The 16,110-nt window shown below is 42.4% G+C and overlaps 1 protein-coding gene across 1 annotated transcript; it reads right to left on the reverse strand.

The window, feature by feature from the left end:
* Positions 1 to 3,170: 3,170 nt before the first annotated feature.
* Positions 3,171 to 6,369, reverse strand: CEBPB (CCAAT enhancer binding protein beta). The gene has a single exon (XM_081322383.1). The coding sequence runs from the start codon at positions 5,761 to 5,763 to the stop codon at positions 4,699 to 4,701; it is 1,065 nt and encodes a 354-aa protein (XP_081178509.1). The 5' UTR covers positions 5,764 to 6,369; the 3' UTR covers positions 3,171 to 4,698.
* Positions 6,370 to 16,110: the final 9,741 nt, after the last annotated feature.

The following is a 16,110-nucleotide window of genomic DNA, read 5'->3' on the forward strand; positions in this document are numbered from 1 at the left end:
TTTGATGCATATTTTGGTAATTATGAGCATGCTTTAAACAAAAACAATATTGTGCGTGGTAAACTTTACAAGATTAAACAAACCACATTGCATTTCTAACTCTGTTTTTGCCGTTGTTATTTTGGAAAGTTTTGTAAAACACTAAAATGATATGGCAAAACTCAGAAGTAACCTATAACTTTCACTACCATATAAAAACTCAAGAGTTAAACAGTGAAATAAAATAGTGGTTTATTTAAGCAGATTTAAACAATAACTTTGTGGTTTACTTCATATTATTAAACATATGCCCAATCCCATATTTTCAAAGTATAAAGCCATCCTGTAAATTGATTTCCAAATGTTTAAGTGCTGTCTAATTTTAAGAACTGTGCTTGCTTCTTTTTTCTTTTTAATTCTCGTGTCTTGTTTTTGTGATTATTGACCAAAGATCAATAACTTGTTTCAGATTAATGACTGAAGCTGAGATTCAAATTACAAATATGTTCTTATTTAAGGAATTATGGGTCTGCTAACATTGAGCGTACAAAAGAATGACTATAATACATTTTCAACACAATCATCCTCTCACCCCCACGTACACAGTCTTTCTGTTGCTTTCACAGTCCATTATTGGGGATATCAGCAATACTAAAATAGACAATTGACAGAGTGGTATTTTCTGGATTTTACTTGGGAAGCAGATCAGACAGCCACATTTATTTTATAAAAGGCTTTTTTCCCCTCAAAAGTTAATATGGTGGTGGACAGTAGTGACATCTTTGAGTTGCTGAAAATTAAGTAATGTAAGCAGACACGTCCTACCTAAACTACTACTGTGTAGAAGGCATTTTCTTGTTGGATAAATATGGTAAGCTATACTGAACCATAATGCAAAAGTAGGCATAAACATAACAAATAAATTAACTGCCCTATTAATAGCATTTACATTCGGTCTTGAGACTACTCCCACAGTGCTTCTAATAATTTGCTAATTAAGCTCTTCTAAAAACATATTAGTAATTTTCTCCATTTAATTCCAAGAGCAATCGCAGAGTATAAAAAAGGAAAGGATCTTGTAGATCTTACAGATTAAAAGACTAGCAGATTCATTGTAGCTTCACATTTTTATAAAGTCGAGTCTACTGCATCAAAACTGGTGTTCCACAATGATGGATCACTATCTCATAACTATTTGGAGCTTCCTTACAGAAAGAAAACAAGATCTAAAGAAATGATGAAAGGGAAGCAAGAAAACGTCCTAAACAAAATAAGTAATTTTAGTCATTTTTAGGAAGCAACTTTTCTGTTGCTGCAATTGAAAAATCAAACTTGGGGACTCTGAATGCCTTTTGCAATTCAGACTATGCTACTCAAATTACAAATGTACAAAATTCAATGAACAGTATTTCATAGGGAATAGGACACCTGTTCTTGAGCACAGCTCGTAAAGTGGGAGATAATCACAAAAGACTAAAGAATAATTATGTGGTATGCTTTGGACTCAATTATTGTATCACTTATCTAAAATACTGAAATAAGCAAGGGGTGTTTTTTTAAGAACAATAAAAAAACCAGAATAGGAAGCTCTTTTGAGATTTTGCCCCTTTTTATTCTAATGAAACCAGACGGCAACCAAAAACCACAATCTTGAAAGTTACTTTAGGTATGCCCAAAGATTTTCATACACCTAACAAATATCTGCTCTCACCCCTACGGAGATCCAAATATGATATTGCGAACAATTTTTGCTATGCAGCATAAGAGTTACTATTCAAGAAATACTGGTCTTAAAAACCTGCTAGGCAGAATGAACTATTCAATCTGTTCTTGGTTTGTGGCTGTGTTCTATTTCTAGGAAATCAGTATCTGAAGACAAAGATGAAAATGAAAATCTTCAAAACTAAGAGAATTTTTTTTGTAACTACAGAAACCAACATACTTGATGCAGTTATTTAAGCTTTAAAAAATTATGCATTCACAGTGTATTTTACAGGTACAACATAGACTTTGGATTTTTTTCAATTATCAGACTGAGCTTAAGATCGTACATGTTGGAGTTAGTCCTACTGAACTGTATTTTGCTATTACAAAACCAACTTTGCATTCATTCAAAAGTCTAGTGGTTTCAATAGGACTTAATGAATGCCAACTACTTCTCAGAGTAGGAGAAACAGCGACTGAACTGGATAAATGTACTCCAGCTCAGATTCAAGAGAAAATATTTCATGGTACTTTAAAAGTGGATTAATTAGCCTAGAAAAATATATTTTCATGTTTTTTGCAGAAACCTGCTCTTGACCTACATAATGAGTGGAGAAATCTCAATATTTTATAATACACTACTTAGAAAATGGCACATCAATCAGCAAAAAAGTATAAACTATCTTACCTAGTCCTATCCAAGATTCCTGGGAAAAAGGCTATGGAGGTTGTAGAGATTGATATTGGGAGGGTCCTTAAAACCATGGTAGATAAAAGCCAAACTCCATTCCTCCGTAAGGCAATCATTACCTGTTGCTAATTAAAACATAGTTACATCAGGAAGACATGTATTCAGAGATGCTCCTTGTTCTTCTAATTTTGTGCCCAAAGGACACCAGAATTCAGTCTCCCAGTTTCTATTCTGATGTTTTAACCACTATGTCAAACTGGCTCTTATGAGAAGAGTCTAGAAGTACTTACAAAAGCTCAGCATGTGGGAAAATGCTGAGTAAGTTCATTTTATCTAGGCCTTCAAGATACATACACATACAATGAATTCCAGGCTCTGTTAACATTTTACAAGCGGCATAAATGCAAGAAGTAAACTATAGAAAGCCAGGAATGTCCAGATTCCAAAGAAACCCTTCAGGCTATCATCACAAGCACATTCACAACTGTCTTCACCATAAGTTCACTAGCCTCCATTCACACATGCAATCCTCTATATACTAACAGCAGTGGAACTTAGGAACCATTAGCAATAAATAAAATAATGGGAAATGGAGTACAAGTAGTACAGGTGTGCAAGAGAACACTGAAAATCTGGAAAGAGCCAAAGGCTGAAGTTAATTGCTTTTGCTTTGTAGCTGCAATTAACACAATTTGCATCTGATTTAATACAGCAAATAGCAAATGCTAGGCTGGAAGACATGGATCACACTTGAACTGCAACATCTTTCTGCTAGTTTATTCTAAACGAACGGGCATTATTCCAGTTTTTCAGGACTTTTAATAAGCAAATTATCTGAACTCCTAGAAGCATAACATCTGTTCTTTAAAAGCCGAAAGATCCAAGAAGCAGAATGAATCTATTTCAAACAAAACAACTGCTTATCTGGTCTGGCATTCTACCTGCCTTCTGGAATTCCTATGCTATGGATTTTTTTGAAAATGTTAGAAGCTATAAAACAGTTTCTTCCAATTTTTTTGCATGTAGATTTATTACAAAGAAAAACTCACATTAGATGAAATATATTTTTATGCTTTTTAAAATTATAATTACTTAAATATTCCATTTTTAGTAAGCTGCACAAGTGAAATGTATTCTCCCTCCATCAGGCACAATAGATAAGAAATGACAGGTTAAAGGCACATTATGTTTTTCATCACAAATTTTTACCACTTTCCAATATCTCACCCCAATTTGTAGGGATGCTCAGATCCATATACAATAATTAGAGAAAGGAAGAGAGCAGTTAAAAGCATTTTTGCTCCAATTCTTTTCTAACAATCTCATTTGATTTTATTAAACACCCGCAAAACCAAAGGCTTTGGAAGAAATCTTCCTTTCTTTAAACTGATGGGATGACTCCTACTTGTATTACTGACTCCAGAACCCCCCTCCCAACTCTTGCAAAGGAAAAGAAGGTACATTAGGAATGTCAGCAACTTAAAAATAACAAAATCATTTTCCATCCTAGCAATAAAGTTTTATTAAAATTGTTCATTAATGCTTCATATGTAGCAAGAATGCATAGATCCCAAAATATACATACGTCTTTTTCCTTATAGAAATAGATCATTCTTTATAATAAAAAAAAAACCAGTAGGAACATCTTTAACAGATTACTCAATCCATGACTGACAGTTACATGAGGTTGCATCATGTATAGCTGGTGTTCCCAGCCATGTTTAAAAGATTGCATCATTCTGAACTCTCTTCTCTCCTTTACGGTGTATATATATATATATATTTTAATTTAAATAACACTAAGCACTCACTCCCCCCACCCAAAAAAAACCCTTTGCAAAGACAATCATATTGGATATTAATTAAATGGCTTCTTATGTTGAGCTTGGTATTGGCTTTTTTTTTCCTTAGAAAAAAATAAGGAAGTTGAAAAACTATGGATTCCTCCATGAAGTCGTGCAGAGATCAATAGAAACCGGCCAGAGAACTCCCCCCGCCAGCCGAAGGAGTCGTACTGCAAGAAGCTTGTGGCGGAAGGTTTCTCCCATCATCAGAGTGCGAATTAAAGGCCAAAAATATAATTTATATATATCTTTATATATTTATGCAAACCCCTCGGGACTTTCTATTTGCAACCCCTCCGACCCGTGCTAGTCCTGAAAAGAAGGACAGATGCGCCCACTAGATTCCACCCTTTCTCTCCCCCCCCCCACACACACCGCTTCATTCCTTCCCGGAAGCCTCCCCCAACCCTCCGCCTGCCCAAACCACAGAGTTGTTTCCAGCGGCGTCCAGCTGTTCGGGGTCAACGGGAAGGGGAAAGGCTAGCAATGTCCGGAGGAGGCCAAAAGCGGCTCGGGCAGCTGTTTGAACAAGTTCCTGAGGGTGCTGAGTTCCCGGGACAGCTGCTCGACTTTCTTTTGGAGCCTCTCGTTCTCGGCCGTCAGTTCCAAGACTTTGTGCTGCGTCTCCAGATTGCGCATCTTGGCTTTGTCGCGGCTCTTGCGCACGGCGATGTTGTTCCTCTCGCGGCGGATCTTGTACTCCTCGCTGTGTTTGTCCACGCACTTCTTGGACTTGTTCTTGCCGCTGCCGCTGCCGCCGCCGCCGCCGGGGCCTGCCGGGTAAACGGCGCCGCCACTTCCTCCTCCGACCGACGCGGATTTCGAGGAATCGGATGGGTTCGGGGTGCCGGGAGGGCTCGAGGACGAAGAGGTGGAGAGGTTCCCGCTGCTCCCGCTCGGCACGGACTGGTAGCCCAAATAGGAGCGGACGGTGCTGCCGTAAGGCGAGGACATTCCACCCAGGCCGGGCCCTGCTCCTCCGCCGCCGCCGCCGCTTTCTTCCTTGCGGGCCCCTTTGCAAGAATCCAAGTGCTCGAAGACCGGCTCCACTTTGGTCTCCACCATCTGCGGCGGGAAGCAGCCCAGCAGCGACCCGGCTTTATGGTTCTGTCCGACGCCCGGGTGGTGGCTGTGTCTGCTTAGGCTGATGTAAGCGTAGTCGGGGTGCTTCTTCCCGCCGCCTTTATAGTCCTGCTCGGAGAAGAGATCGGAGAGGAAATCTTGGCCGCTGCTCCCGCCGCTGCTGCTGCAAACAGGCTCAAAGTTGCCCCCTGCTGCCGTGGAAGGAGGCGGCGGCTGTTGCTGCGGCGGCGGCGGCTGTTGCTGCGATGCTAAAGGGTCCAGGTAAGGGCTGAAGTCGATGGCTCTCTCGTGATCCCCCACGGTGAGCTCGGTCATGGAGCGGGCCCCCGCCGCCCGGGGGTGCAGCTTGTTCAGAGCAGCCAGACAGTCCGCCTCGTAATAGAAATTAGCCACTTCCATGGATTTAAAGGCCGCGGGCTGAAGGGGGTGGCATGCCTGATCCCAGGCTACCAGGCGTTGCATGAAAGCAAAAGGAGGGGAGCGGGGGGAAAAAGGGGAACCTCGGCCACCAGCGGCCCCCCTCCAATGCCTCCAGAGCGGGAGGGCGGGGACGTTGCAAGCGCCGACCGAAGAGACGCCGGCAATTCCTCTCTGCCTTCTCGCCGGCTCCTTGAAACTCCCGTCCGAAACCAGGGGAAGGGGCTTGGGAGAGCCCCTTCTTTTAAAAATAAAATAAAATAAAATCGCGAATTGCTCCTTTAGACGCTGCTGCAGCTGCCGCTCGAGCGCTCTAGCCGCGGCTGGTTCCTCGGGACCATTTGACGGTAGGTGTCGTCGAGTCTCCTCCTAAAGTCGCTCGACTTGGGAAAGTTCCTTTGCTCTCGGTTTATTTATAGGGGCGGAGCAGCGCGAGCAAAGAGAGAGGGAGAGAAAGAAAAAAAAGAAGAAAGAAATTTTTTTAAAAAAACCAAAGAGGTCATTCGCCGCCTGTCTGCTGCGCGTTCCGGCGCACGGAGAGGGCTCGCTTGCTGGCTCCAGCCTTCAAAGTCGGGCGTTCGCGAAGCGTCTGTGTCTCCCGGAGCCTTGGCCATTCATAACAAGGCGACACCACGGCACGATTCGGGGAGGAGGAGCAGAGGAGGTAGGAGGTGGGAGCTGGGCTGGTTGGCCCGGGCTCGCCGGAGGGGAGGGGCGTCTTTGTAGCCGGGGCAAAGTTGGGTGTGCGTGTGATCTTTCTCTTTAGCCTAGCCCCAGCTGGGTTTTTCCCAAACCCAGAATGGGTGATCCAGGCTCGGACGGAAGGCTCTCGCGTCCAGATCCCCGAGTTTCTGTGGCATCCCGGTTTGGGAAGAGAAGTTTCTTTTTTCAAGCCAAATGAATGGGCTTATCTGCGCTCCTGTTAAGAAGACGGGGTCCCTTTTCGCGCCGCGTTGTCCCAGCGCACCCGGCGAGGCTTGGGTAGGATTGCCCTATTCTAAACATTTACAGCGCGAGGATGTCCTGTTGAGCGCAGCAAGCGCGCTTTGGCTCCAATGACAAAAGTAGATCTTGTAGTAGCGCCTCGGCGATCGTTTCTGGGTGGAGAGAAGTTTTCAGTGAGAGTGAGCGTGCCAAGCTTAAATTGCGTGGACAGATACCCTACTCAGTGCAGCCGAGACCGAAGATCTGTGTTGAAGATCTGTGTTTGCGTGACATGGTTGACCATGATTTTTAACACCGTGCATCACACAAGTTCTTGACACTTTGAACCATAAATTATGTGGGCAGAGGTTTTGCACAATGTCTTAGGCTAACAATTCTTTGGGTAGTTTAGGATACAGGGGTATATATAAAGGTAAAGGTTCCCCCGCACATACGTGCTAGTTGTGCTAGTTGTTTCCGACTCTAGGGGCCGGTGCTCATCTCCGTTTCAAAGCCGAAGAGCCAGCGCTTGTCCGAGGACGTCTCCATGGTCATGTGGCCAGCATGACTAGACGCCAAAGGCACACAGAACGCTGTTACCTTCCCACCGTAGTGGTCCCTATTTGTCTACTTGCATTTTTACATGCTTTCGAACTGTAGGTTGGCAGAAGCTGGGACGAGTAACAGGTGCTCACTCTGTTACACGGCATTCGGGATTCGACCCGTCCTAACCCATTGAGCCACTGTGTCCCTGATACATATACATATACATATACATATACATATACATATACATATACATATACATATACATATACATATACATATACATATACATATACATATACATATACTGTGGATGTAGCAAATGGAGAAGAGCCATTGCAAAGAAAGAAAGAAAGAAAGAAAAAGGGAGAAGGAAGAAAGGATTTCCTGAGGCTTCCAATTAACTACTTTTGCACATACTTTTTAACATACTCCCCGCCCATCACCCCCACTTCTGGGCATAGCATTTTGCCTTCTGCTATGAAAAAGAGGCAGATTTGGGTAAAGACCCTAGCCAAGTTTTTAGAATTGATCAGTGTGTCATCCCTTCAGCAAAAGGCATCATGGCTGGGACACGTCCAGACATTCCATTTCTTCTTAGGAACCAAGGATCAAGAGATGGCGTGGAACCCTGCACCCTTTCAAAAGGAGGCTTTCCTTTGCTGATTACTATATATTTCTGGCACTTTTCTGGCATGGAAAGCAGGACAATGTTTGACTCCCCTTGGAAGGCGTTGCGGACTAGCCCCTTTCCAGGCTAACAAGTGTTATTAAAAAGCAGAAATTTTCATGAACTCCAGTTCGCTTCAGCAGATGCACAGCTGCTGTGCATGAAGACCCCAGCAGTGTGTGCCTTTCACTAATGGGTTAGCTTGAAAGAAACTTGGTTACCCAGCTCTCCTCCTGCAGTGAGTCTCATAGGAAATCCAAAGTGTCCCAAAGGAGGTAAAGCAGACCTGAGAGTTTTATCTCTTCCTTGTGAGCATCGGGGAGTGACTCGTTTTCTCCCCAAGATCACCCCATCCTTTCCCCACAGGTCTCTTTTGCAGCTGTGAGTGTCGTCATTTGGTCTGGCATGAAAACAGTGCATTTTAAAAGGTGTCCTTGGTCTGGCCCTCACATTCCTGGGCAAGTCTGAGTTCTCATTGTCTTCTGAAGGACCACAGTGAGCTTAGACGTCACGAGCTTTGAGACTGTTTAGGTAAAAGATGCCCACCTTGGAAGCCAAATGTACGGTTCTCCTCATTGGGTCCCGTAATTTACCTGCATCCAGTCATGACTCATTCCCAGAATAAAGGGCAAAAAAACCGAAGCAATCGAAGCCAAATGTGTAATTAAAGAAAGCAGGAGTGTCTTTTGCCTTAACAAGGACGATCCAGCACTGGGGAGCAAATGGTATTGCATCTCAGAATAACATGAAGCAATCCTGTGGTGTGAGGACACCAACGTTAAGCCAGAGGAACAGGTATTGCATTATGCGATTCAGCAGTCAACTCTTCATGAAGGCCCAAACCTCAGAGACTTTAAAAAGAGGAAGGATTAAAAAAATTGGGTATATAGCCATGCATTCCTTTTGTTCTCCTTTCAAATTGATCTTATTTGTTGGAATAATTTTACAAAAGGAATTTAGGCTTTACTTATATAGCACAAAATGATCTTAAATTCATGGTTCTAGTTCTCCTTGTTAAAAGATGAAAACAAAAGCATTGCGTGCATATTGTGTTTTTAAAAGATGAGGAATGGGTCTATAGTGATTCAAATCAGGCTTATATTTTGATAAGTTTTGATCTTTGTAGAATTTGGTAGTATTTACTCTCCCATCATAGCAACATTAATTCTATTCATTAACAAAATTATATTATTTCTCCATAATAATGCAGAAAGAGCCAGTTTGACCTAGTGGCAAAGGCACCAGGCTAGAAAGCAGGAGACTGTGAATTCAAATCCTGACTTAGCCATGAAAGCCACTGGGTGACCTTGGGTCAGTCACTCTCTCTCAGCCCAATCCATCTCCACAGGGTTGTTGTGGGGAAAGTAGGAAGAAGATGTGTTGGATATAAAAATATAATAAAGGTGGTCTATAAATAAAGTTCTGCAGAGACCTCAAGAGCAGGTGTGTGTGTGTGTGTGTGTGTGTGTGTGTAGATACAGATATTTCTTTACAGGGAATGAGTGAAATTGACAAGGCTTTTTCCAAATTTTCTAATGGAGGGCCATGCCGAAATTGACGAGACTTTCTTCTAGCGTTCCAGTTTCACCAGAAAAAGGAAACTTGACAAAATTACCATTGGGCAGATGCTTAGTATGATGCAAAAAAGTGGAGAAGCGGAGTAAAAAAAACAACAACCACACTTTGTCTGTTATTTCAGTGGTTAATGCAGCCTTCCTTATCCAGGTGACCTCCACATGTAAGACTACAACTTCCAACATTCCTAGATAATATGATCAAAGACTCCATTGGCTAAGCATTCCAGTCTTTGTTGCCCACCCCCGCCATAACCAGAGCTTAAAGAAGGCTGAGATAAAAGATAAAACAAGCTATTTTGAATAAATAAAATCTACCAAGCCTTTCAAAACGTACACACATTTCTTCACAGAGGCTGCTCACACAGAGAACACTTGGGGGGGGGGGGGGAATGTAAGTACTAGCTTTCCTTTTCTTTCTCTTGTACATATATACAGTTGTAGGTTAAAAGTTATTTTTAATCAGTGTTGCTCAATTTTAGCAACTTCAACATGTGTGGACTTGAACTCCCAGAATTCCCCAGCCAGCATACTGGCTGGGGAATTCTGGAACTTGAAGTCTGCATATCTTGAAGTTGCCAAGATTGAGAAACAATGCACTAGATGGTAAATTGTGAAACTATATTAAAGATTAGGACTTCCATTATTCTTGCTACACACCCGTCTCCCTTTATTTCCCCCTTAAAAGCTCCTCCTTCCATCATTAAACTATTGGCGTTTCAACCAGGCAGATTGGTGGCAGCGGCTTTTTTCCCCCCCAATCCCCAGCTCTTTTGCTGGAGAATATTCAGTTTAAATTCTTGTCCAACTCCAACGAGAGAATCTGCCTGGTTCCAGTTGTGGTTCCTCAGGAGCTAGTGCCTCATGTTCCCCAGCCCCTCTCCAGGAGAACCAGACAAAACTCTTTTTCTGTAGATGCTGATGATTTTATCCTGAGGTTAAATTAGTGCAGTTAAGTAGAACTGGAACTGGATGAAGTAGAGGGAAACCCAGCTACCAATAAAATTCCCCTTGGAGTGAAATGTACTTTTCTTACGCTATTAGTGACTCTTTATGACTGCATGCACTTCTTCCTTTTAGCTGGTGCAAAGAGCTGCTCTCCCAAACGTTGGCTTTGGAGATTGGGTAATGAGCAGACTTTCCGGTACTGTTGGAGAGCCAACTAATTTTCATCAGGGGCATCTAGTTTCAGACTTCCCCTTTCTGCCAGCTTCCCTAATCTTCTGCCTTGCCTGGCACCCTCTCTGCCCTTGCTGCCCTACCCTCTTACTTTCTGTGGCCTCTTATGGATAGCAACAGCAGGAAATGCTGGCAGGTGTAGCCATCAAAGCTTGAATCCTACTCCATCCAAACTTGGAAGGACGGAGGTAATGACACCGCCGAGCAGTTGCTTGCAATTCCAATCCTTTTCCACCTCCTTTTACAGTCCAGGCAACTCACATATTTGATTGAGTTGACTTGAGTACTTGAACCTCATTGTCATTGATATAATCATCAGTCAATTGCAAAAGGCAGCTTTACCTGGAACAGCTTACAACCTGCTACAATACCTTTTAACATCACCAAACAACATCCCAGGTTCTTGGGAAGAATTCAAGGGGTGGATAAAAACGTCAGAATAGTCTAAACATTTGCTGACTGTGCATTGAGCCCTAATAATTTATTACATTTATATACTGTCCAGCTCTGAGCTCCTATGACTCAGGGATAATGTCCTTCTCTTTGTAGCATTGTATAAATGAATCTCTATGAAGTAACTAAGCTATCATGGAGCTATCCTATCCTATCTTCTTGCAGCCTTAAGATGGCAGCACAGCGCTTTTTTGTATCTCTGCTGCCATCTACTGGTGGTGTGGATGTTCTTTTTTGCCTATATAGCATTACATTGCAAAAGATGGTTTGACATGTCATTAAGCTTAAATAGAGCATGCCAAGCCATAGTTGTAACAATTATTTATTGAATAAGCCTCCTTAGGTCATACAGTCATAAACCATAGTTTGCAAATCAGAATTATTAGGTTGCCACAAAGTGCTAATCCCTAGTGAGATGGAGCTTGTACCCGCTGGCCTTAAACAAATCATTATCTTGCAGAGTTGCCTGGGGGGGGGGGGGAGGCAGGGATTATGCACCCTACTGTGAGGTCTAATGAGTAAGAATAAATAGCTTCAAATCACATTATGGTTTACCTTGTATTATGAATCCTGGATATGTCCAACAGTACAGTCTTAACTTTTAATGGGTCATTAGACTTCTCAAACCCAAAATTTCTGCCAATATACCATATCCAGAGACCAGGAAGCCTTCATTGGATGTATCCCAGCAGTGAAAAGCTTCTAAAAGAATGCCTGTTACATTAGCCCAGTGTTTTTCAATCTTGACAACTGTAAGAAATGTAGGCATGCTGGCTGGGGAATTTTGGGAATTGAAGTCCACACATCTTAAAGTTGCTGAGGTTGAGAAACGCTGCGGTAGCCACTTCTTATTGCCCTGAGATGCTTAGGGAAGGCCACATTTTTCAGCCAAGCTTTTAATACTTAGGGGTCTAATTTGTTCGGTCCATGCAGCCAGCTAAATTCAGATTAACTAAACATGGCTGCCATGTTCATACAAACGCTGTATGCAAACAAACCATTTTATGGCTCAGAGGAAGGGCACAGAAATTGAATTGGTTCAAAGACTGTATTCCAAACATGGAACGAGCAGGGAGAAATAAGTAAAATGGGTATCATAAGCAGCTGCATCTCTTAAGATACCCAGTTTATCCTTAAGCTTCTCCAGTGCAAAAAATAAAATTATTGGCCTTTCAAGTTTATTCTCAACTATACTTTTGCAGCTTGGATGAAGACAATTTAGCGCCCGTATCTGTGGGAGGGGCCAAAAAAGGATGGCAGGTAAATGGGCAGATGACCAGATGCATGTGGCAAAATCATCAGACCAGTGCTGTGACTTGCATTCTTGTGTCAGAATCAGAACAAAAATGCACAATAGCATTTGAATAATAATATCACCGTGTGCATTGTCATTGTGGCATCGTTGTGGTTTGTGGCAGACACCCTTGGGGCCTAGTTCACACAGCCTCCTATGAGAATAGCTAATTTCCCAAAATTCATGGCACTACAACCTAGTTAACCCTCTTTTAGCCCAGTCTGGCTTGCTATACAAACTAACCAATTTAGTCTTTTGGGGTCAGTAGAAATTTGTTTTCTACAGATAGACCAAAATTTAAAATCATTTGTTTAGTAACTGGTTGAAGTTACAATCGCACTGAAAAAAATTGATTTATGACTGGTGTTCACACCAGCATAGCATCCCCATGGTCACATGATCAAAATTTAGGTGTGTTTTCTGATGGTTGCAGTGTCCTGGGATCACATGATCACCATTTCCAACTTTTCCAGCCAGCCTCCAACAAGCAAAGTCAATGGGGAATGGTGGATTCACTTAACAACCATGTGATTCACTTAATAACTGTAGTGATTCATTTAGCAACTGTGGGAAAAATATTTGTAAAATTGGGTGCCGCTGACTTAACACCTGTCTTGCTTAGCAACAGAAATTCTGGATGCAGTGGTGCTCATAAATTGAGAACTACCTGTATCTCTGTTTGATCTAGCTCAGCAGTTCTGCAGCCTTCCAAGCACCTTTTTCATCCCTCTCTGGAATTTGATCTAAAGTCAAGATCTCTTCCACATAAAATGGTTTAACCTTTGAAGGTCCTCCCTTCAAATTGTCCCACAGTGTCCTCATTCCCTGTGCTCTCTTGCTGGTATCTTCGTTGGGTAACTAAACCAATGTTTCTATTTCAAAATAACAGAGTTAGAAGGGAACTTGGGGGGGGGTCTTCTAGTCCAGTTCCTTGCTTATACCATTCCAGACAAGTAGCTGTCCAGGCTCTTCTTAAAAATCTCCAGTGTTGGAGTGCCTGCAACTTCTGGAGGCAAGTCGTTCCACTGATTAATTCTTCTAACTGTCAGAAAAATCCCTCCTTAGTTCTAGGTTGCTTTTCTCCTTGATTGCAGAATATCTGCTTTAGAATTTGAGGTGTTTCACCTCCACGATAAAGCATAACTGGATCCCTGCAAATAAGTCCCTTGAATGCCACACTCTGGTTCCTTAGTTTGCCTCCTTCCCTACTACAGGTAAGCAGCTAAGGGGCCACAAGGTCTCTGTGCCCTCCCACTCAGCTTCAGGATATTTCAGCAAACGATGGCTGTTCCTCATTTCTACCTTCATAAACAGCAGTGTAGTGAGGGGAACGTGGTGCTGCAGGCAGCCATTATTTGCACAATTGCATTGCTCAGGAGGAGACAACTTGCAATTTGGTTAGAGTATCAGGAGAATAATTGCAGGGCTGTTTCAAGGCTGCTTCCAAGGAAAAAGGAAGAATTTTGGTGGTGGAGCAGTTAGCAATGAGGAAGTGGCCAAACCTACAGCTGGTGTGATCCTTATCCCTGAGACCTGCAGAAATAACATGCCTTCCACTGGTCAGGTGGGGGAAGATCCGTCAAAGTTGTTTGACAGTTGCTGGAGGAATTAAAAAATTAGTCCCACAGAATTAATCCACAAGCTAATTTAATATAGAGGCCCAGATCTAGAAGTGCAATGCCCATTTAGTGTTCCTGGTTTATTGTGTTTGGGTTAAATTATTATTTCAACAATGTTGCATGCCTTAAATAAATAAACAGACAAATAAGCAAGCAAGCAAGCTACCGTATGTAGCAATGCAATGGATGCCTGTGACAAATGTCCACCCCATTGCAAATTCATGGAATGTTTGCTTTGCTCCCTAATGTTGTGCAACATCCCTCTTTTTCCCTTTTAAATCAATAACAACAAGATCAGCATTAGGCCCCTGGGAGTCATCGTGACTCTGATCTCTGATTTGCAAAAGATATCTATATTTTATAAAATACAGATATGTGCACTCATAAATTTGGTTTACAAATAGCCAGTTTGGAATGAAGAAGAATCCACAGCATACAGTATGGAAGAGACGGCCCTTAGTAACTGGAGGGCACCAGGTTGGGCAAAAAAGATGTAAAAGGGGGAAAAAAAGAAAACCCATCATTTTTTTGTTCTCTGTCTAGAATCTACTTCAGGGCATCATTTGATGCAGGTTCTAATTGAAGAAAGTTTAGACCACAATTAACCAGTTAGTCCTTAAAGAACCAGGGGATTCAACACATGCATTTTTGTATTATTCAATTTCACACAAAGAAAAAGGGTTTGAAATCTAAAACCTTGAACCACAGAGGAAAGTTCCAAGGAAAAAGTACTGCTTCATTTGGGAGGCATTGCTAAACCTGACACTCTCCCTTTTGCAAATTGGTTCAAGCTTCTTATACGAGCTCATACTGTGAACCAAGAGATTTGTATTTAAATTGTTTGCTGTGGTTTGGAAGGGTGAGAGATGGTTGTGCCTTCCTGACATGGTGGAAACCCAGCCCACAGAGTTCACAGTGTCACATCTGAAGATTACCAGATTGGGGGGGGGGGTCTGTTCTATAGCAATGGGCTTCGTGCTGAACTTTGAAAAGGAATGGGCCAGTACGTATGGCTTAAAAGTAGACAGGCATAGATTTTTGAAGAGAGGCCTGTCCCTCACTTCTTTTGGTTTTAGGGGATGCTGACTTGGATGATGCACTGCTATCCTTTAAGCTTATCCTCTTCAGCGTTCACCTCTGACCAGGCACTCCCAACCTTTGCAACACGTGAGATTGCACAATTTCAGTTTTATCTGGCCAACAATGCTCTTTGCCCTGCAGAGCTCGCCAGAGACGTCACCTGGTGATAGGCTGCTCCTGTCAGTTGCCTCTGGGACAGAATGACCAGAATGCCTTCCTCAACTTGTTAAAAAATTTTTCCAGTGCTGCAAGAAGGTCAAAAGAGCAGCAGAATGCAGAACTTTGGGGAGGAAATGGTAGGAAGGACCAGCCTGTTCCACCACCCCTTTTTTGTGTCAGCAAGATGGAATTTTCAGCAGTTCTGGGACACTTTGCTTCATTTTTGAGCATTTAAGTATGAATTCATGGTATGCATATTTATACCAAATAAACTATGCGTTGTGTTACACATTTATGTCTTGGTGTAATCTCTCATGTGCACACACACACTCCATAGGACATACTCCCCCAAATACTATGGCCTTGCTTTATCATTACAGGTAGTCCTCAACTTATGGCCATTTGTTTAATGACTGGTGAAAGTTATAGTGCTGCTGAAACAGTGAATTACAACAATCCTCACACTTATGATCACTGCAGCATCCATGTGGTCACATAATCAAAGTTTGGGCACTTGGCAATTGACATGCATTTATGATGGTTGTAAGGTCCCAGGGTCTTGTGATCACTATTTCCAAATTTCCCAGGGACTTCCACCAAGCAAAGTCAATGAGGAAAGACATACGCTTAATTTATGACCACATGATTTGCTTAATGTCCATGTGATTGCTCAACAACCGTGATAAAAAAAGGTTGTAGACTTGGACACAACTCACTTAAAAACTGCATTGTGTAGCAACGGAAGTTCTTATCCCAACTGTGATTGTAAGTTGAGGACAACCTATAATTATAGCTAGATCACGGGTGCATAGTTTTTGGAGCCATTTCAGTGCTAAGGCAGGGGTTTCCAACCGGAGGTGCAAGATGATATTCCAGGGTGGTGCAAAAACTTGG

Source organism: Vipera berus (assembly GCF_964194415.1).
Source record: "Vipera berus genome assembly, chromosome: 3".
Taxonomy (NCBI): Eukaryota; Metazoa; Chordata; class Lepidosauria; order Squamata; family Viperidae; genus Vipera; species Vipera berus.